Source organism: Anser brachyrhynchus, assembly GCF_964034855.1.
Source record: "Anser brachyrhynchus genome assembly, chromosome: 4".
NCBI classification, from domain to species: domain Eukaryota; kingdom Metazoa; phylum Chordata; class Aves; order Anseriformes; family Anatidae; genus Anser; species Anser brachyrhynchus.
Window position 1 is genome coordinate 56140636 of NC_137698.1, and position 22861 is coordinate 56163496.

The 22861-nt window shown below is 37.4% G+C and overlaps 1 protein-coding gene and 1 long non-coding RNA gene across 6 annotated transcripts; one reads left to right on the plus strand and one right to left on the minus strand.

The window, feature by feature from the left end:
• Positions 1-330: 330 nt before the first annotated feature.
• DTHD1 (death domain containing 1) lies at positions 331-21649 on the minus strand. 3 transcript variants are annotated; one of them, XM_080588763.1, is made up of 12 exons: positions 20949-21649; positions 16325-17132; positions 15493-15823; positions 14644-14823; positions 13662-13906; positions 12358-12522; positions 11512-11801; positions 8983-9227; positions 8808-8884; positions 7969-8103; positions 3938-3995; positions 3090-3345 (listed from the first exon to the last, which is right to left on the minus strand). In XM_080588763.1, exons 1-12 carry the CDS (start codon positions 21217-21219, stop codon positions 3229-3231), a joined length of 2922 nt encoding a protein of 973 aa, XP_080444889.1. In that variant the 5' UTR covers positions 21220-21649; the 3' UTR covers positions 3090-3228. The 3 variants fall into 3 exon arrangements, with proteins under 3 accessions (XP_080444890.1, XP_080444889.1, XP_080444891.1); XM_080588765.1 differs by lacking the exon at positions 7969-8103 and having other exon boundaries at positions 20949-21648; XM_080588764.1 differs by lacking the exons at positions 7969-8103; positions 8808-8884 and having other exon boundaries at positions 331-3345; positions 20949-21647.
• Positions 11538-15486, plus strand: LOC308193753. 3 transcript variants are annotated; one of them, XR_013949898.1, is made up of 4 exons: positions 11538-11655; positions 11728-11815; positions 12509-12570; positions 14425-14637. It is a non-coding gene; the product is annotated as an uncharacterized lncRNA (long non-coding RNA). The 3 variants fall into 3 exon arrangements; XR_013949897.1 differs by lacking the exons at positions 12509-12570; positions 14425-14637 and adding an exon at positions 15031-15486; XR_013949899.1 differs by lacking the exon at positions 12509-12570.
• Positions 21650-22861: the final 1212 nt, after the last annotated feature.

Genomic DNA, 22861 nt, shown 5'->3' on the forward strand with positions numbered 1-22861 from the left:
GTTCAATTGAATGAAAAGTAAATCACGGTTTTGATGCTAGATGAGAAACTGGATTTTCCACAGCAATAATTCACTGATGTCAGCCTATGACTGCATGCACTGTTTGGAAAGAAGCAAAATAGTCAGACATTCTTCCATAAGACTGGAGATCTGCCTTGGCTGATGTTCCACTGCTCCTCCCTTTTCAATGAAATTTCTTTAGATTCTGTTACAACTTAATTTTAATTTATCTCAACTGTAAAGAACTGTATTTTGGGGTCTGATTGCTGCTGATGTCACTGTTCTGTTGCACAGAAGGACATGATTTGGTCTAATACCTCATTTGTTTGTGGTTTTATTTACAGGCTGTGAACTTTGAAGGGGGAAGAATCTCTTCTCTGACACAAATTGTAGTTAAAAAAAATTGTAGTTAAAAAATGTATCTATACATGAATATGCTGGTTAAGACCTAACAAGAAAGCACATATTCTCTGTATTTCCTCCTCTTGCCTGGAGACCCTGGGGTCAGGAAGACCTAGAGAAGGAGCGTGCTTCTGTGGATGTATGTTAGAGGAAAGGAGAAGAAGTGGGCAGACATAATATGCATGTTTGTGTGATTAGTTCATATAATTTGTTATTAACATCTGTACTTTAACTATGCTGTTATGATACAATGTTTTGTGACCTGAGAAAGCGTGTGCTTCGTGCTACCCGTGCTCTTCCAAGAGCTGAAATAACAAAAAATTGGGAAAAACTACTATGAAAGTTACCTAGAGCAGGTAGGATGCTGTACATTGGTTTGATACAACTAACATATTGACTGTACACTGAGCTGTGGAGGATCTCCAAATCCATGTCAGTCAGTGTAAAACATAATCTTAAATTCCAAGGAAGAAGAGACTGAATGCAGCTGGCCCTGTTGTGTAGATGCTCCTGAAATTCCCACAGTTGCTGCTTCACACTCATGTTGATACTGTAAGGTACAGTGGGGGTATCCAGGTCTTTATAGGTGGCTAGTTTTTATTTTTTATTAATTTTTTTTAATTTTGTTTTATTCACATTTTTTTCTAGCATTATTTCTAGCAAATACAAGCATTATGTTTTTTGCTGGACACAGAGGCCATCTTGTGGCAGGATGATGGTAGTTGAATTAAAATACTAATTTAGATGGAAAAATTAAATCCAATTTCTTGAAACATTTCCAGTATTATTTGTAGTACCCTTATACATTGAAGCATAATTATGATATATATATGTACTGACAGCACCTGCTGGGCCTGCAGCAGAATATTCATTCCTAAAGAGCAGGTACTGATGACAAAAGATCTGAAGACAAAATATGCTAGCAAGAAAACTGCAATAACATTTTCTGGTAACAGAACATCAGGCTACATTTAAAAGACATATTTCTTTAAGGAAAAAAATAAAAAAGGGAAGGATGATTATGTCACTGTGAAGGGGTCAAGCTCCTCGTATTTCTATCTTACAACTAAAAAATGATAATTCTGCAGGACAAGACATTACTGAATAGAATAATGAAACTAATGAATACTATTTTTTATCTTTTCTTTTGTAATGTGATTTTCACATTTATTGTAGTGATTTGGAAATGTTGCAAATGAAAATTTGTAACCCCCTGAAAATAAAAGATTCAGGCTAACAATGAGTATCACAATTAAGTTTTGTCAGCAAGATGTACAGAGATTCTAAATAGTTTAAATATTAATAAATCTTAGATTAATAACTTTTAGATTTAGATTAACATTTAAAGTTTGTATTATATTATTAATTAAATAATTAAAGTGGCTGGGAGGTAGGGGTTGGAGGAGTAAAGGAATTGCTGATTTGAAACCGTAATAATAATTATTATTATAACTGAAAAATAAGTATGTACCGGTGGACTTTAAGAAAGAGCTGCATCTACTGCACATTGCTAGTGCATTAGGGAAACTGCACAGATGTGACAGCCTGTGCAATCAGAAATTGATATTTGCATATGCAAATACCAAGCAGCTTTCCCCAGAACTCTGTGATTCACTGGACGTGTCAGCTACTTTGAGACTTGTAACAGAAATGTCAAAGTTCATCTTGTAGAGACATCTGTGGTATGTTGTATGAGGTGGATTGCAGTACAGTGGCAACTAACAGAAGACCATCAATTAGGATATTATTTCAGCAGAAACATAGTAATAAAAGGCCAAATCTGCTAGTGCTCTGACTTTTGAAAAATAGGTTAATCTTACTTTGCATTCTGAAAAGAAATGAGTTTTTAGAGTTTAAAATGCATGGCTAAAGAATGGTAAAAATACGTATGTTTTATTATCTACACTTTCAATACAAGAGGTCAATATAATGAATAAAATTACAAGGCAAAAAATTTTTTAATTTACAAGAAGAAATACTTCTTCCAAATTTGATTGTAGCGTGAAAAACAAAGACAAAAACAAAACCTGAAACATTACCGTGATAGATAATAGTGAGGCACCAAATCTGTTAATTTCTTGAAACAGATTAGATATTGAAATGTGGTAATGCTGAAAGTTTTGATGACATTCACAAGGATAATAAACATTCACAGAGAACATAAAAGTCAGGAATAGTTACAAACAGCCTTATATTAAGAAGAAATTTCTTCTGTTATTTTAATGATCCATTATGGTTTCCTCTGAAGAATCTGATAGCTATTATTATTGGACATACAGTAGTCCATATATCAAGGAATGATGCATAAGACTTTTGATAAAGTATAATGAATAATTCCTATTTTTTAGGAGCATTTACAAACACGATCCTCTGTCAACTGAGTATGGTATGTTTAATTAGAGCCCTTAGGCATGTGTGCGCACCAGTCCATAATTCCTCATACCTGTATTTTCAGTACATCACTTTTCCACAGGGTAAATATTCACTTCTAGCAAGCAAGGGCATTGTTATCATTCTTTGTTTAATAAAGAGTTTGCAAAGTGACAAATAAAACAGTGGTCTGTCGCTTCATCAGATGATACATATCCTGAAAACATTCACTCTTCTCAACAAGAAAGAAGAGAAATTGGGCTGTTAGTTGCCAGTGACTCTGTCAAGTGAACACTTTATTTTGCCACTTACAACGAAGTCCTTCTGAAAGATCCTTTCTGCCGCTCTTCTGCAAATAGCGAGACAGGAGCTGCTGTTTATCAGCCGACCTCGGAAGGGTCTTTTGCCAGCAGCAAAGAAGCTCATAGATCTGGTGTGTTAAATTATCGGGGCACTTCAGCCTAACAAGCTGAAGTACGCTCCGCCGAACAGGGAGGCGTAAAGCAAGCAGTGATGTATTATCTTCTGCAAGCTCTTCTGCAAGCCAAAAGAGCAAGCTGTCCCATAGGGCCTCTGAAGGGCAAAAATTAGTAAAGCAATGCTATTATTTTTCTGTTATGTAAATCTTTCTTTCAAAAAGCTTTCTAAAGCTGCAGGCTCAGTGGGTGACCTCCCAAACTAAACGTGGTTTGTTTTTTACTGTAATGGAAACATCATCACTTCTTCTTTCTAATGTAATTTTTGGTAACTGCACTGAGACGTGAAGTGGATATAGTCAAAAGCAGATTCAGTAATGATCTATAGCTCTTAGAACAGCATGGGGAAAGATAGCAATAAAATAAAAGGCATTTCCTATAACTGATACATTAGTTACACTGGAGCTTTCCAGTACAAACTGAATCTTATTATACAGAAAATTGTATGCTGCTCAAGTACCAGCCCCCCCCCCCCCCCCCCCCCGTTATCTTTAAAGAGATTTTACATCTCCTGGTAACCAAATCACCTTTTGCTTTAAATAACTTTTAATGCATTAACTACTTTGGTTCCTGATTATGGCATTTTAAAATGTCAGTTACAACAGAAATAAATCTTGCCATTTAAAAAATAAATAGCTAATATAACTATTATTTATATTGATGTTAATGTGTCATGTAAATGTTCTTACCTGATGAATCAGAAGAAATTCTTTTTGTGCTTCGTGGACGGTTGACCAACTTTTCATGCTATCAAACAAAATGTGTTGAAGAAAGAGGAATGACTAACTGAGCACGGGATGAAGCACAGGGATGGGTCATAGTACTGAAGACTGGTCCTACCTACACAGGGCATTTGAGTCACTACTGAAAGTGAAGCAACACCATCAGCTGGTATAGATCAGTAAACAGCTATCGAACTAATGAAATGAAGTCTGTTTACACAAAATGAATGTTTATTGCATCTTATTAACAAGATTGATTTACGCAATTTAATAAAAGTTTCTTCAGTAGCATTATGTTGTGATAGGTGTATAGAAACTGGGGATATAGAAAATCTGTAGGGAAACTTTGTACACAAGATGTATTCTAATTTCAAATGCTGCATTAACTTTTCCTTCCTGTCCCTGTGTACTTATTATAACTGTGTGCATAACATACTGTTTCAAGGAAAGTAACAATACATACTGCATACTTAGAAACTGTTAGGTCTAGAAATTATACTATGTGTGTAGCTATAGTTATTTTACATTGTTCAACTTTTAATTATAAATCGCTAAAAATCATCATAATTCAAAAGGCAAGTTTCAGTAGCAAATACAGAGTTCTTCCTCTTTCTTCCTTTTAACACTGGAGAGAAGGACAAAAACCTGTCTTTTTTCCTTATGACTGAGAAAAAGGAAAGTCTTGTGGGCCTTAATCTTGTTTCCTACTCCATATAGAACAAGAAATTATTTACAAAAACACTGAGCACAAGAAAAGACTAAATTGCATCAAGTCAAGTGGGGCTCCTTTTTTGTTAAAACCTGAAATTGTCCTCTTTTAGTGCCCACATTAAAAGTACTTTCATCACGCATTCAGTTGCATTACCTGGCTGTTTATGCTTTCCCTATGAGACTTGCTCCAGGTTTATTCGTGGAGCTTCCCTTTTCCATTTATGAATTAATAGCATGAAACTCTCACTGAATAAATTACTCTCATTTGTGTGCTTCTACAGCAATTCTGACATGCACCAAGTGTGAAGGTAGCATAACATGGCTGAAAAACCCCTCAGAGTAAGGGGAATATAAAGCTCTTCCAGAAGGGGGCATTGTTTTTCTTCCAAGACAGGAATTTCTTTGGCTTCCTTTTATTATGCGTTTATATTTGAACGTATTTTTATTCATTAATGAGAATTTAGCACCTCAAAGCTCTGTATGATATTTTCAAAGTTATTACGGATGAACTCAATCACCCATGGACTGACTTTAATCTGAACTACTTTAAGCTATTTAATTTTAAAACAGTTGTAAAAATGGTAAGAATTGAAAATGAGTATTGTCTAGAAATAGTGCGATAATATACAAGGCATTAGACCTAAAACATTAAATCTGCCTTTAAAGATTAAATATCTCTGGTGAAGAGCTCAATTCATCCACGGTTCAGCTGCACTGGCATGTGGCCCCGCTGTTTTGGTTGACAGTGTAAGTAAAATACTCTTAGCGGTCAAAGCAGTTTTTTAGTCTGGAAGGCCCTAAAATTAGCTAAGCAACTGCCTTTCTGAAGCAGAGGATCACATACTATTTTGCTGTTAGGCAGTCATTAAACGTGAAACTTCAGCAGAATAGTAATTTGATAATGCTTGAATGGATTACACCACTATTTTCTGCAAAGCACTCTGATTTCAGTCAGTAATACTGAAGTGCCCTGCAAAATGGACCTTCAGACATGGCCAGACTCTGCTTGCATATCAAACAGGACAGACAGAAAAGAAGAAATTAACCTTTTAAACTCTTCAGCCCAGCTTTACAATCATACAACTCCTTTGAAATCAGTAGGAAAATCACTGATATGCTCACACATACTTGACATTAGAACCTGATCCACTGCATTTCCTTATGTTGAAAATAACAGGTTTGACCAACCAGTGTTTTTGAATGCTGAGGAAATGAAAGCCCTATAAATAGGGCTTAGTTAATGGTTAGTTAATCTGTTATTACATTTACACTAAATTTAAGATATTTATGAAAGTAGCAGAAATGTAAGTAGTCTTTGCTGTTCTGACCCTGTATTTCAGGGATTTTATTCCCAAACCCTGAAAGGGTTCCCCAATATACTGAGAGCAAGTGAGAAATCCTTCATCAGCACTACAGTTTAGAGTCAATTAATTCATTTTAAGAGACAAGAGCCTTACTGTGACAACTGGGAATGTGTAAGCAGCTGTTAGTGTAAGAGCAATATTATTAACAAAACAGCATTATCAATAGGAGAGAGATGACAACTGAGAACTATGTTTTAATATGCTTGAGAGAGATGTGGTAGCTAAATTGCTGTATTGTAGTAGTATGCATGTGGTAGAAACTGGCAGAACTGAAGAATCATTGCTTGAGTATATCTGTCATCATCAGGGCAATGTCTATTATTAATGCTCAAATTGTACTAAATAAGCAGATAAACAGGAGTTATACATGGAATCAAAGCACCACAAACAATCAAACCCCTTACTGTTAGAAAATTGTTAGTCTATACACATGAATGTGGTCAGATAGTTCTAGGTGCTTTGGCAATATACATTAATGGCATCAGCATATGACTAATTATGGACAGTGTTAGTCTTTGTTCATATTATATGAACATTAATGCTAGACTTGTTCTTTTATGAAGTGGTAAATAGCAGTTGCATTTGACAGATGGTTGGTGTAGTTGCTTGTATAATTAGTGTGTTCAATTTCTCCACGAGTGTGTTTTCTCATCCAATTTTAACAATTTCCTTCTATTTCTTTTATTCATTAGGAACCAAAATGTGCATATATATCTGATTAAAAATTGTTGATCACATAGAGAGTAAAGATAAGATAAAATTCCTAAGTTAATTTTACTGTCAGTGCTTTCTTCACTAATAACAATTTTAGAACATACAATAAGAAATGGTAAGTAATTAGAATTACATTTTTGTTGCCCTATCATTCAATTGCATCTGGATCATTATGTTTAATAAAAGGTTCTGTCTCTCTTCCAGTCAATTCGTTCCTCAAACACATTTTTAACTGCTGCAATATCCTGTGAAAATTAGTTCATCTTTTGATTATTTTTGCATGCAAAAAGTATGTTCTTTTGTATCATTAGTTATACCTGTCACTTACCAATATCATTGTTCTTGTATCCTGCAAAGGGGGCTGTAACCATTCCATTTTCTCTTCCTGAGTATACAACATTTCCACTAATACTAAAACTGCCTGAAGAGTTACCATTAATGTATTGTCTTTCTGCATGGAACCACTGCAGAGTGTAGTCATAATATGGATGCCTCATGGATAAATGGCATAACCCTTTTTTAATTATTATTATTTATTTATTAGTAGCAGTATTTATTTATTATTTTTATTTGTGTGTGTGTGTGTTTAATTTTGTGTGTGCTAACATGTCTAGTCAGGTGAAAGTTCTGTACCAGGATTCTCCCATCATTTACTGTCCACCTGCAGAGCTAGGGTACTCCTAGTTTATATAATTCCTGACAATGCAGTAAGTGAATGTATCTGTCAAAGGCTGAAAGGACAGAAGATAATCTGCATTCCTGATGTTAGACTTCCTTTCCAATAAAATTTACAATTTAACAACCATAACCATGTAATACAGTTCTTCTGCTTCTTTTACACGAGTAGGCTGCCTGAGTGTTCTTGCATGCCAACATATATTACATATTCTCGTACACTTACACAGAGTGACCAGATTTTAAGATCTCAGCCACGCTGGGAAAGAGAAAATGTGGCCTTAACTCAGTAGGAGAAAAAGGTTAGTCAGAAATAATTGTTTTGAAAAATCTGAGTTGGACATTTTAAGACTAGTGTGTATAGCACGAGACTATATACACCAAAACAAATCTGAAACACTTGATAATTATCTGTGGTTTAATAAAAATGCATCTCCTTTCACTAAATCTTATTCTTAATACACAGTAAGATTAACTAAAGAGGAAAAATGGGATGGAAGAGAAGAAAGTGGATGGAAGAAAACTAATTGATACTTAGGCTGTGTCACTGGTTCCTGTTTTTTTTGTTCATGGGTTTGGGTTTTTCTTTGTTTGATTGTGATCTTCCCCAGTGAAGCCTCAAGAGTTTGTATTTCTCTCTCTCTGAGTACTATACATGGGATGCTAGCCCTGTGGAAAAGCAAAGAGGGTGAAAGTATACGATTCCCCCCTGCCAAATTTACATTTTATATGTATTTTATCACTAAAAGAAGCCTCCTCTCAAAATCTTCTGCACTTAACTTTTCTTATTTTTTGCTTGGGAGAATGGAGATGAGAGAGAAACCAAGAGCTATGCTTACAGAATAGAAGATGTATTTGCAGGCAATACTTTAAGAAGAGTGAGTTCAATTAAATTCAAAAAGAAACAGGTGCTACTATATGCCACTAGAGGTTCAGACCAGTCTTACCTGCACAGATTTTGAGATTAAAATGTATGTAAACTTGATAAAAGTAGTCTAGTGGCAGCATTTTATACAATACAGGATGTTGATATCTGGGATCTTTGAAAAGATTACAATTTGATTTCTTTCCATTAAAGGTTAATTTATGTAGGAATAGCTTTCACCAGAGATGAAGCCAAATGCCCACATGGCTGTACAGCAGAGGCTTATCAAGTATAATAGGAAAATCAGGTGATAGGAGAAAGGTTACGTTGACCATTTATGCACCTACAATTTGCAATTCTGCAATGCCTAGACAAGGTTACAGAGAGTATTTAACTGACACTTAAGTAATAATTTCTCAGGGCCATACAAGCTGGAAAGGGCAAATCTGTGAAAAACTTCTGCTAAGTACAATTTTTCTATGCTGGTCCTTGGATGAGATTCTCTCACTTGCTAAGAGAAATTCTGAGGGTGTTTGTACATTGCTGATGGATCAGAACTGCTCCATCAGCAACTCTTTGGCTTATCTGTAATGGAAAGAAATTTACCAAGATCCTTTTGCCTTACAAATACATGGTAAGGGAGAATGGGAAAGATCTCTAGCATTATCAAGTGAGAAACTCACCTTTGGTAATGTTAGTGCTAATTTGCACAGTGCTGACTGGTGTTGGTAATCAGCACATGGCAAGGGCTGTTTCCATTCCTTGGTCATCATCTCTCTGGTAATTTTATAAAAAACAGCTGTTCCTTTGTAATGAGGTGAGCTGTGGTTACCAAACTCATCCACTTCTTTAATTTGGAGCTCTAGCTTGGGCTTTCTTTGTGAATGAAAAGTCAGCCTGTAGGTTTTTCCAAAATCTTTTCCATTTTCTGCAGACCATACAACAACAACAATAAAGATGAACAAAAAAATGCAACAAAAACAAACAGAACACCATTTTATATGTTGTATTTAGATGTGTAGTATTTAAAATAATTAATTGAGTCAAATGGAACTAATCACATAAGAATCTTTGCCATTGTTTTTACTTTATATTGGACACCTGAAGCTCAAACCCTCCTGCTAGCCTGCCTCAGTAGTTGGAATATCTTCATAGTTAGCTGTCTTAGCCCCTGAATTGTTGGCTTGGGGAACAAGTGGTGAAGGCTGTGCTACAAGTTGAAAAGAAAGGGAAATGGAAGGTGATAAAGTATATAACAGAGAGAAATAAAAATAATGCTGAGAATTGAATTAGAAATACATGTTTTCTAGTTACTCATGATGGATGTCTGCCTATCTGTAACAGCAACTGGAATGAGTTCAGAGGGGTACGTGCATTTTTAGGATTTGTAGCTTCATTTTATGTGATACATCTCTAACACTATCCTTTCCACAGATAAGCAGGCAACCTGGAGGATTCTCTTTTGGGAGAATTTCTTTAGCATAAATGGAGTTTTCAATGGGAGAGTTTATATAAGATGTACAAAATGTTCAGGGAGCTACATACATGTCAATAGGTAATTTCCAAAGCCGACAGAAGAAACTGTATGTAACTTTGTGTGAATTTTTTTCTGAGGTTTCTTATCTCATTTCCCTTTAAGTAAGCTGAATGGTGGAAGCCAGTGCATGTAATGCTCAAGACTGCTAATGTGAACAGCATAATAACTCTCTCATCGCCTCAGTTTATGATGCAACTCACAATAACCACCATTTTGCCTTGGATTTCAGTATTAAACCTTGCTCACTTTAAGTGAATCTACACAGATAAAATAGCAGACTGTTTATTTTTATTTGGAATCTGTTTAATTCCTATCAAAGGCTCATTATATAGAATTCTGCCCTTTTAAAATAAAAGAAAAACCAGCTGCTTCCAAGGAACCAGGTTTCACAGAATGTCAGAGGTTGGAAGAAATCTCTAAAGATCATCTCATAGGCTAGTCCTGCTCAAAGCAGTGTCACTGTAGTGGGCTTACATGGCAAGGTTTTGGTAGTGGGGGGGCCGTAGGGATGGCTTCTGTGAGAAGAATTCAGAAGCTGCCCCATGTTAGATAAGGGCCCTGCTCCTGGCCAGAGCCAAGCCAAGAAGCGATGTTGTTTGCTCCTCTGTGAGAGCATATTTAAGAAAGGAAAAACAACTGCTGTAGAACAGCAGCTGGGAGCGAGAGAGGAGTGAGAAACAGCCTTGCAGATGCCAGGGTCGGTGAAGAAGGAGGGGAGGAGGTGCTCCAGGTGCCGGAGCAGAAGTCCCTTGTGGCCTGTGGTGAGGATCATTGTGGAGCAGGCTATCCCCCTGCAGCCCATGGAGCAGATCTCCACACTGCAGCCCGAGGAGGAGACCGTGGTGGAGCAGGTGGATGTGGCCTGGAGGAGGCTGCGACCCATGGAGAACCCCTGCAGGAGCAGGCCCTGGGCCGGAGTTGCAGCCTGTGGAGGACCCAGGTTGGAGCAGTTTGCTCCTGACGGATGGACCCGGTGGCACAGACCCATATCTGGAGCAGTTCTTGAAGAGCTCCTGCCTGTGGGAAGCCCACGCAGGATCAGTTTGGGAAGGACAGCATCCCATGGGAGGGACCCCACACTGGAGCAGGGACAGAGAGTGTCTGAGAAAGAGTGGTGGAGACGAAGCGCTGGGGACTGACCACAGCCCCCATTCCCCCCTTTCCCCTGCACAGCTCGGGGGGAGGAGGTGGAAGCGGTAGACGGGGGGAAGGTGTTTTTGGTTTCTTTCCTTTGTTTCTCACTTCTCTAGCCTGTTAGTAATAGGCAATAAATCTTACTATCTCCCTGCTCTGAGTCTGTTTTGCCTGTCATGATAATTGTTGAGTGATCTCCCCATCCTTATCTCAACCCTTGAGCCCTTTGTGTTGTATTTTCTCCTCCTTCCCCCTTGAGGGGAGGGAGTGAGAGAGCAGCCGTGGTGGAGCTCGGCTGCCCACCCGAGTAAAACCACCACAGAGCAGGTTGCTCAGGATATTGTTCATCTAGCACATTTTATTTGTCAGTTAGAGCAGTTTCCTCCGCAGTTCTATGCGCCTGTCATTTATAAGCTATAAAACAGTGAAATAACTAAATATGATGTGACTAACCACAATCTATTGTTGTTCACATACAGTATTTCTGAACAGCTGAGCTGACTGATAAAGTACATCCAGAAGCATCAATTAGTTACCTTACCTGAAGCAAATATATTGCCTGTAAATTGAAAATGAATCTGTTCTCCTTCTCTTAATGGAAACTGCTGCGTAGGTTCTGGGGGACCAAAGTAGCCCTCCTCATGGAGATTTTGTAGCTCCCAGGACAATTCTTTGGATGCACATAGTAAGACTACTATTTGATTTGGGTTTTCTCTTTTCCGATACAATATCACATTAGACATTGTGCTACAAACAGCTTCTTCCAGAGCCTGAGCAAAAAGGAGAAGATACGTAGTTTCCAAGAGGAATGAAAGCCGAATGACCACAAAGCTGTATTAAAAAAGGTAAGAAGGTAGACAGTTCTATAAGTTCAACATCTAACAAATCATTATGTAAAATAACACAGGGCTCAGTCTTTAATAGACATTTTGCTATCTTTTTTTATTCTGTTTTCCAACAAATGAAAGGGTGAAAATCTACCTCTTCTGTAGAGTATATTGGCTCTATATCTATGAATTAAAATATATATGAATTTTAGAGGAAATTAAGAAACTATTTCTTAATAAGAAATTTCCAAAAATATAATGGTTTTGTAGTTAGAGAGCTAAATCACATTGCCAAATTTAGATTAATATCTGTATTTTCTCCCTCAATTTTTGGATATGTTACATTGTGCACAATCAATAGATGAAAAAATAATTAAATTTATATTTTCTGTACATATGCATATCAAGTCTGAATGACCTGATACTACAAACTGAAAGAAAGAAATGCTGGCAAGTTAATAATTTACAGTGAATGACTTCTTGACTCTACTAATTTACATTGACCCATGCACTTGGAAGTAAATAGTAAATAAAAATGTATTAAATTATCAGTACATTACCTTTCTAAATGTTCATTTAGTTCAAATGATACAAGCCCATTCCGTGCATTCTGGATATTAATATCATCAAACACCATCCATTCCCGTTCTTTGTTTCTATGACCTAATAATTTCAAAGAATCGCTGAGATTCTCTCCATTCTTTCTCACAGAAGCACTTGTAGCCCTGCAAAGCCAAGAAATGATACAAAACAAAACCACAGCTGCAGAAAGAGTAAGAGTAAGGCTTGAGTAAGGCTTGTATTTGTAGCACTGCTTTCCCTTCTGCTTTCCTTGATGACTATGCATTTTTTTCCACCTTGTAGAAAATCTACTTCTGAAAAAATACTCCAGAGCACATAAGGGGTATAATTGTTAGCCTCAGCCTATATGCAAATGAAGGAAAATGTTGGCATCATTTTCTAAGGAATTTGTATAGAAACAACCAATTCGTAGTCTTTTCTAGTAGTGCTTTGACTGAGAATCTAAAATACTATTTAAACTAGTATTAAGAACTGATAAGTGCCACAGGGGTACTGCTGCACAATGAAGTGTTTCTGGTATGAGAAATGCATTTTGAATCTCCTATTAACTGCCATGGGCAACCTTCCCAAATCTGAAGCTTGTGATAAAAATGGATGTCTAGTCAAGGAGATCAATGTGACTGTAAACTCTTTAAAATATGATGTGACAAGTATTTCAGAAATGGAAAGCTGGAACATTGTCTTCCTTCTCCATCTGTACCCTGCTTACTTTGAAGATAATCATAAATGTTATTACACTGCCAGTTAACAACTGAAATTTAGAGAATTTTTTTTTAGGTGTCCCCATGTTTTCATGTGTTTTTTTTTTGTTTGTTTGTTTTTAGAAAAAAAAAAGGTGTTTCAAGGTCTGATTTTTACAAATCTTGTAGCATGTGCTTTGGAAAAATCTGACCCTTTCTCTAGTGCTGCAGGTACCAAAAAACTGACATGCCCTAAATCATTATTTCAGAAATTTTGACTCAAGTAGCCATTGGAATGTGTAGAAGTAGAGATCAGAAAATTCAGTGCATTTCTCATCCTCGTTCCTGCTAGAAAGAAAGTGGTCAGCAGCGGTTAGCATATTTACATGATACATCAACATGTTATATGGATTTTCCTTGTGAAGTGATAACATGAGAATTGTGTGGATCTGCTCTAGTGTTTCTAACAACGTTTGTAACTATAGCAGACTGTATTCGGGAAGGAACACATTTTTAATACAAAAATTATTAATGAACATCTGTTAAAATTAATTCATTTTAATGCTTTTAGAATGCTGAATTTGTAATGGAGTTGTTCTTACCGAGGATGGTATGCTGCAGCAACCCTCTTCACTGTAGCACTGATGGCTCTCACTTGTTCTGTCTCATCTCCTTGCCTTTTTTTTTCTGGGTTTGGAGGACAGGGTAGAGTAATAGTGACTGAGTTATTAAACGGTTGAGCTGAAGGATGCTGGACATAAACCAGTGCACTGGTGGATACCACTGAGTAGTACATATCATTTCTTGCTTTCAGTGTGGAAATCAGTGATGGTTCAATTGGCTGAACCTAAATATGGAAAGCAATTGTACAAGTAATTTGTAAATGAAAAAATCTTCCCTTACATGCCTTCATTTTCTATTTGTATTATCTTTTGAGATCAGATTAGAAAGGCTTTAGGCTCCTCTCTATAACCCAGGAACAACCCTAGTAATGTACAAGGAATTTATACAATACACAGCCAAGTGCTTGAAAGTAATCAAAAACTGGAAACTTTACTGACTTAAATATTTGACTGTTAACTTGAGCTTCTCTGCATGTAGTACTTTGGTTGTTATGGGGGAAGGGAGAAACACAGTATAACTGAAGCAAATTTTGAGATTGTTCCTAGCCTAACACTAAGTGGTGACAAAAGCTGTTGCAGCACATGGCAGAAATGAAGAAGGTCATGTGAGAAAAATTGTTCCCCTAGCTTAAAAACTGGGCCATACAGTGGAAGTTTGGTGTTGATGCTTAAATCATTGTGGAAAGCAATTGTTTTTTTTCCTGAAGTATATTGAACACAGGTTGATTGATCTTCTTTTTAGGTGCAGATACCGTACTGACTACTAGCAGTATCACGTGGTTTTAACAATGCTGACAGGAAGCCATTTGCTATGAATACAGGATGTGGAGGTGCCACTCACGACTTTTCATAGACATCTAATAATGGAACAGGTTGCCCTTTAACATTGTTATCATCGGTACTTCAGAACTGATCAGATAACACAGAGTTGTGGAACAAGTACTGCGTATTTCAGTCTCACCTTTAACTGCATGGCTGCTGGAGAACTGAACGTTTCCGGAGGATAATAGAAAGAGATTCTAGAATCCATGCTCAGCTTTTGTGAGAGTCCTACCTTTGGAACAGTAAAAGTTTCTCTCTTTAAGCATGACAACACAGAAAAAACACCCAGCTGGTAAACTTTCACTTCCGCAAATGTTTCCTGTGTAAAGAGAAAGTGGGGTAGAGTACATCAGAGGGAAAGGAAGCTGTGTTCTGCAGCACATTAGCATTTTGAGAGGGCAACATTAATTATAGAGCAAAGTATGAAACAAAAAGAAATGAAGTATTATTGTGAAGTATTATTGCCACTTGGATGCTCAGTTATCTGGTGATTTCTAGTCATCATGTAATGTCATTCATATTCCAGTGTGTGACTGGCATGAAATGAGATGAGCTCATCAACTGGGTGATGAATCTTACCCAATGTGATTACTTCTGCAGTTAAAAGAAGAACTGAGTTTGGACTTGTACGCACAGAACTGTGTTCCTTCTTTGTGATCTGAACGCAAACCAATTCCCCTTAAGATTTTACTTTTATCAAAGAATGCAACATATCACACGTATTTACAAAAATCATAAATTACTACTCAGTCATTAGTATTGTGGAACCAAGCACTTCCCTTATGACTACTAGTGAAAAAAGGACCTTGTTAAATACCAGCTTTCAAATAGAATTCATGCTTGAGGGAGTAGGAAGGAAAGTTCAGTTTAACCCTATGTAATGGGCAATATGGCTTAATAAGGACAACTTTACTTGTATAACTCCACACAGGCTAATCTGAGCAACTGTACTGATGTTTTCACAGTGTTTAGATAAGAGGTTACCAACCTTATGGTTTCCTTGGTATCCCTCCAAAGAAATGGGAGTTAAGTAATTTGATTGAAAGTTCACTTCTGTCACCTTCACCATAATCTCCCGATAATTTCCTCTGAAGCATGAAGTAAACGGGATTGCAATGTTGATAGGGAAAGGGATTGTTTTCTCATTATCAGAGCATTCAATACTGATAACATTGCTGACCAGCTCCTCGGAATCATCAACCACCAAGGAACTCGTGTCATTGACTATCTTACATGTCAGATTCTCCAGAGCAGTTGCAGGGGCTTTAATAAAACAAACTACTTTACGTTCATTCTTACCACTCTCTTCCACTAGAAATCTGGAGAAAAAGAATAAAAAATATTAGTTTTTGTATTTTGAGTGTGGTGGTGTCTTGCTATAATCATTGCTTCATTATAGTAAAAACAGATCTTTCATAAGAACATACATATATGAATAGATAAGAAGATCATGAAAAATTTTATGTTGAGCTTGTCTGAGCAGTTTACAAATTATTACAGAACAGACTAACTGGGGTCCTTTTCTACTGATTTCCAGCAATTTTGGAATTACTGACTTTACTGTCTGTGACTCAGTTCCTCACTGGTTTAAAAAATAAAAATCTGTGCAATCAATTAGAAAGCTTCAGTTTACTTTAGACCAAATTGAGGATCTTCATTTTGCATGTTATAAACTGCACACAGTAAACTTAAATTGTAAACTGGTATGAGCATGGCCAGCAGCTGTTTGATATGTGCATATGGAGCTTGTGGGCCCACAGATGTTTATATATATGCTAATAAGCAATATCAAAGTATGTCTGAAAGAAGAATGAGCTTACTCTTTGTTCATCCAGTGCCTAGATTTTTCCACTTCTGAATCATTTGTAGAAGGATTCACAGCAGCAAGATCACATGTTTGTGCTAAAGATGTGAAGGTAATTAGATCATTTGTACAAATCTCATAATTTGTTTTCATTTTACTGTCTTCCATTTGCTCTGACAGTCTGTGTTCTTCACTTTCCACCTCTTTTGGCGGTTCTATGACTACTTCCTTTTTTTCCTCTTCACAAGGACTTGTGACAATTTTGTCATAAATATCTGCCAATGTCTGAGATGGAAGGCCTTCTCGAGTACCCTTAAGAGCATCTTGACAAGCCAGTTCTGAATATTTTTCTGTAAGAGCGTTGTCTCTGAGAGGTTTATCTTTCCCATTATTATCCTTTTTCTCTGGAGTGGAGGTCATTAGCACTCTGTATTCACCATCTTCCTTTTTCATTGGAGGTTCTCTGCTAATGTCCTGTTCTTGAGCAGATACATTTTCAGCTGATGATACAAATATTTCTTTTGCCATAGTTTTAGTGTCATTTGGCTGTATTTGATTAATGTTCTGACTTTCTGTCTTGTTTGGCGAAGGAGTTTTTTGGGATTGCTGACTGGGACTAGAAGATGCTTGCACAGACTCCATTGCTTCTCCTTCAGAACAACACACACTTGTTTCTCCAGAAGTATTTTTAGCAGTCTGGATCTGAGAATCATCTGGTTTGCAGCTAGCAGCATAAAGTTTATTTTTGGCCTTTTGAAGGTGTGAGACTGTGTTTGTCAAATAATCCTTCATTTTCTGCAGACAATCTATAATGTCATTGTACTCTGAGGGGGAAAAAAAAAAAAGTAACCGATTAAATTTTGCTATGAAAGCTAGCCAAAAATGTGAAGACTTTTACATGTATATGTAGTGAATTGCACCTAATTCCATAATGCCATGCAATACGTGAAGCAAAATATATTTCCTGGCTTTCATTTAATGTTTTTGCACTTTCTGCTATTCAGTTTGAGTGAATTTCTGAGGAACTGAAGTACAACTGTGTGCTTGTCCAAGTACTATTGTGGCAGCTCTAATGAACCCCATTCTAATGATCAGACACAAGCTAAATTCTTAATGACAATTGATCTACAGCAGGGAATTGGTAAATAATAGTCGAATCAGCTTGGGAACAGCTTGAAAACCAAACATTAATTACATATATTTCCCAGAATTGAATCTTGCAAGATTCTAACATATAGGTCTCCAACAAAGCTATTATACGTGACCTTAGTATTAAACATGCTTAGCAGCTTTGAATTTTTGCTCTAAAGAACAGAGGATAATGCAAAAATACCAGCACATTTACAGTGCTGAAGTTCAGCAGTTTGTAGCATCCTGTTATAGGGATGGTAGAAGTTTGCCTTGCATATAACTAAAAGCACTGGGTGGAGAAGCATGTAACAAAAGCAACATTCCCTGCCATTCATTTAATATTTTGTCTTTAATGAAAGTATTTATTTTATGATCCCTCACTTGTCTTATCTTATACCTTTTCTTAGAAAGCCTCCCAGGTATTATCTCCAGAGATTTCATTGTATTACTTTCAGCTCTCCCCTCACCTTACGTTGTCAATCTCTCTATAACTGGAACTATGCCTTCATTAATTAGGTATATTACAAACCTCTGGGAGAAATTCTTACTTTCTTTTTGCTGCATAAACACCTAGAAAGCTTTGTTTTGCTTGTTAAATCTAGTGGAAGTCAATACAAATAAGAAAATGGTGTAGATGAAACATGGCATAGTGTGCTCTTCCCTAGAGAGACAGGGAGGGAGGGAGGGAGGGAGGGAGGGAGAGGGAGAGAATAGAATGGCAACAGATGGGATTTGACACTTTTGCTACCTTTGATACCAGTGGGGAAAATGGTGATTTTTGTTAACTTTATTCAGTAATGTCATATGAAGTAAATCAGTTTCTCAAGGTTTTCAAGTTCAAAAAGTAATTGTATTGAGTAAGATTTTCATAGCTATATTTCATGGTTTAGATAGGCCTTTCACTTTCATCTCTATTTGCACCTGATTGAGTTAAAAACTACAGAGTACAGTTCAGTATAATTTTTTTTATTCCTGATCCCAGTCTAAAAATTATTCTTTTGCAATACTTTTTCAGTTTCCAAATGATTTGGTTTAGGAACTTGACTGTATCTAGAAAAAAAAAAAAGCCAACACATTTTAAATGTATTTTTTTTCCACTGGCAGTTCAAGGAGAAAATGAGTTTGTTCTAAGACACTGCTGTTTTTCCAATGGTACTTTTACAATGGTGAAGAACTTCCAAATAGTTTAACAGGCATGAGATAAACAAAAGGACTGGAAATAACAGAGCTTGCACAGCTTGGTTTACATAAGAGGTTGTAAAAAAAAACATTTCCCAGTGTCACTAATGCAAACCTCAAGCTTTGGCAGTGCAAACTATCCTGTTTACTACCGGAAGTTTGCATTCTCTAAACAACAACAACAAAACCTACAGCAACTTTAACTTTCCTAAAATCAAACATATAGATCATAGTGTCTTTCTGAACAATAGTATTTTCCTACATTGTGAACTTTAAAATAATATTTAAATAAAATATTTAAATTTAAAATTAAAAGAATAAATTAATACTTCCGCACTTGGCTTAAAGCCAACCAAAGACACTGCCGTGTAACTTTAGACTTTAGGTAGTCTATATGCAAAGTGTCTTCAAACCTTTTGCCAACTGATTATTTTATGGGAAAGCAAGACAGTTAATTCTTAGAAAGCTCGAACAAAAGAGGTCATATAGATCACGAGGCCAACAGGGCAAAACTAGCTTGATCCTGGAGTCCGGAAGCAGGTCCTGTCATAGAATCATGCAATTATTAAGGTTGGAAAAGACCTCCAAGATCATCTGGTTCAACCGTCCCCCTACCACCACTATCACCCACTAAGCCATGTCCCTAAGCGCCAGGTCCAACCTTTCCTTAAAGACCCCCAGGGATGTTGATGCCACCCTGGGCAACCTGTTCCAATGCCTAACCACTCTTTCTGAGAAGAAATTTCTCCTGATTTCCAACCTGAACCTCCTCAGCACTACTTGAGGCCATTCCCTCTTGTCCTGTCAAAAATGTTGTTTTATTACTGTTTTATTACATTACAAACCTTCAGGACACAGACTCATATATACGGGCATGGCTGAAGATTTTTGTCTGGAGTCTCCCCCTCTTGTCTTAGAATCATGCCCTTAGACCACTATTAAATGTTAAATTTTCTTCTCTACCATGACAAATGTTTATTAAGATGCTATTTCTGAGGAAAGAGATTTGCTTCATTTGTCACGAAACCTGCATTTCATTTTTCAGGAATAAAATCCAGATTTAGTTCTCACAATACATAACATGCTTAGAGATTTTAAAATACAAACACAAAAAATTAAAGTTCATGTGTTTACCTGTACACTAGGATGAAAGAACTCATAATTATTGCTATCTTTTTAACTACTTGTTACTTGTTGAGGACTGTAGTCTATAAATACTGTGTTCCTGCCCAGAGGTGCTAGCAGTAGCGGGGAGTTGTCTGTGAGGAGATGCCGGGGCTGCCCCGTGCTGGATGCAGCCAGTTCCAGTGAGCTCCAATAGCCCCACTGCAGGGTCCTGTCAGCAAAGGTGGTGCTGCCTCTGGGAAAAGATGTTTAAAAATGGGCAAAAACACCAGAGAGAGTGAATAAAAACGTGTGGGAAACGTTTGCCCTGCAAACACCAAGGCCAGATGAGGAGGGGGAAGAGCCACTACAGGCGCCGGAGCTGAGGTTCCCCTGCAGCCTATGGGGAGGACCATGGTGGAGCAGATCTCCACGCTGCAGACCATGCAGGACCCACGCCGGAGCAGGTATTCCCTGAAGGAACTGCAGCCTGTGAAGAGCCCAGGCTGGAGCAGGGGCCTGGCAAGAGCTGTGAGCTATATCCCATGCTGGAACAGGAGTAAGTGTGAGGAGGAAAGGAGGGGCAGAGAGGAGGTGTTGGTGACTGACCCCATGCCCCCGGTGCTCTGGGTCGTGGGAGGAGTGGCGAAACGAGTGAAGTTGAGCCTGGAAAAAAGGAGGGGTAGGGGAAGGTATTTTGATTTTTGCCAATAAATTTAATAAATTAAAAATATTTAATAAAATATTTAATAACATATTTAATAAATTAAATTTATTTTCCCCTCCTTGAGTCTGTTCTGCCCATGATTGGAATTGGTAAGTGATCTCCCTGTCCTTATCTCGACTCTCGAGCTCTGCCATCATGTTTTTTCCTCATGTCCCGTTGAGGAGGGGGAGTGAGAGAGTGGCTGCGTGGGTGGCAGGCATCTGTCCAAGGTCCATCCAGCACATCATAATATAAATAAAACTGTGAAAGAACTGCTTAGTTCATTATATGTGCGTATGTATACTCTTCTCACATAATGAGAATTTATGAGTCTTATATGGAGTCATATAATACACCATGATTTCACTGTTGAAATATTAATTCATTTAGTCTAACAAGTGGCCAAATACTGAAATACTAACAAATGAAAGGTGAGGTCCCTGAGCATCATTACATGTCAGAACTTAGCATCCGATACACCCAGTCCATTCTCTTTGTGGGGAGGTTGCTCTATACTTGCCTGGACTTGCAGTCAATTCCTTCTGTTTGTCATGGAGAACACTCAGCAAGTGGCAAGTGTCTTGAAGGCTTTCTGTAATGCTCCCCAGATGTTGGCTGAGAGATCCGCTCAGCTCTCTTGTCGAAGAGGTCAGTCTTAGCACATACTCCACTCTCTCTTCATTATCACTTCTCAGAAGCACATCTCTTGCTAGCAGGTTCAGTTGCCAGATCTTTTCCAGTTGTTCTGATTTGTCTGCAGAAGGTGTAAACCTACCTTCAGCCATTTCCATCTTATATTCAGAATATATATGTCCTACCACAATTATTTTCTGGTGTTCAGACACTTCCACAAGATGATGTCCTTTGTTCAGACTGCGCTGTTTATTGTTTGTAACTTAAACAGCATATAAAAAGGTACTATATTCGACACACACTGCAAAAATCAAGCTCTAGCTCAGCAACTCTGAGTTGATGTTGACTATTAAAAAGTTACTAGGTGACAAAAAGGTGTGGCTCTGGTGTGACTAAGGGCAAGAAATGCCAAGAGATGCCAATGTACAGCACACACATTTAAGAGCATAAATAGGGAGGTTATATAACTTGGTTATGTAACAGTGACTTACACTGCAGGAACTATGAGCAGTTTCTTATTTCAATGGCTGCAAATGATCAGTACCTATGAAATCAAGCCCTAACTAAGAATTCATAATTATATAGTCACCACCAACAAGGAAGTGCAGCTTTTCATTGCAAGCTAGCATTAAGTGCAGTAGGTCGCTAGACGTCGTTTTCTAACAACTGTATTTTCTTTGTTGTTCAGAGACATCAAGTAGGTGGGACAGATCCAAGCTGCTATGCATGCTGGATGATGTGTTTGAATTATATATTTCAGCATTACAACAATTTACAAATCTGATTTTGTGACAATGGACATGTAAAGAAACATGCAGTGTTTTCTGGGGTGCATTAACATAACGGGAAGAAAGGTAAAGAAAAGACAGTAACAGCTCAAAAGTTCAAACAATGAATGCCTAACATTTCATATGACATTTTGGATGTTAAGAAGCAAACTTATGAGAAAAGCATGAGCTCACTAAACTTAAATGTGATGTAAAGAATTGACTGTAGGTTTCTCATGGGAAAAAAATAAAAAAGACCGTCCTCAAGAGTACTCCCATGAAAACTGGCAGCTCTGCTTTTGCAGGGCCTCGTGACCACCTGCTCCTGGAAGCAGCTTTGTTTAGCAAGACTCCTGTGCTGTTTGTTCATTGACTCCAGTGGGTGAAATTTGAGTGCTGATACCTCAGTGACAGTATTTGCATTGATTTCCATCTCATCCAGCATGTTCAGGAATAAAAGTCTCACCAGTATGGCAATGAAAACAGATGGAGCAGACTGGTCTGAAATCTTCATAGGCAGAGTTCGATACTGGTCTAAATTTGAAGTGTCACATACACCAAAAATGTTTTATAGTTTAAGAAATGTGCTATACAAATTGTCAACACGGTGGCTTTCCTACTAAACATTCCTCTTTATGGTCCATTATAAATAATGCAGCTTTTAATAGCAATTAAAATGGGACCAGGATGTAAAAGCACACTGAAAATAGCATAGGAGCATTGTAAGGACTAATAAGGTAATGTCAGCAGAGTGCTTTGAAGATGTAAAGCACTGCATAAGTGTTAAAAATAACTAGGAAAGATAAAAAGTGTTTTTAATCAGTGTATGAGCTGAAACCAGCTGTAATTATTAAATTCAAAAGGAAAGTTCCTTTTGACTCATTATAGTTTGCTTGATCACACTGAGTGTACTGCACAGCTAACACAAAAGGGTAGGTGAATCACTAACCTATTTACCATTTCTGATGGTCCAGCAGCACTACATTCTTCTAAGTTATTTCTAGGACAAAGGGAACTCTGAAACGAACATATA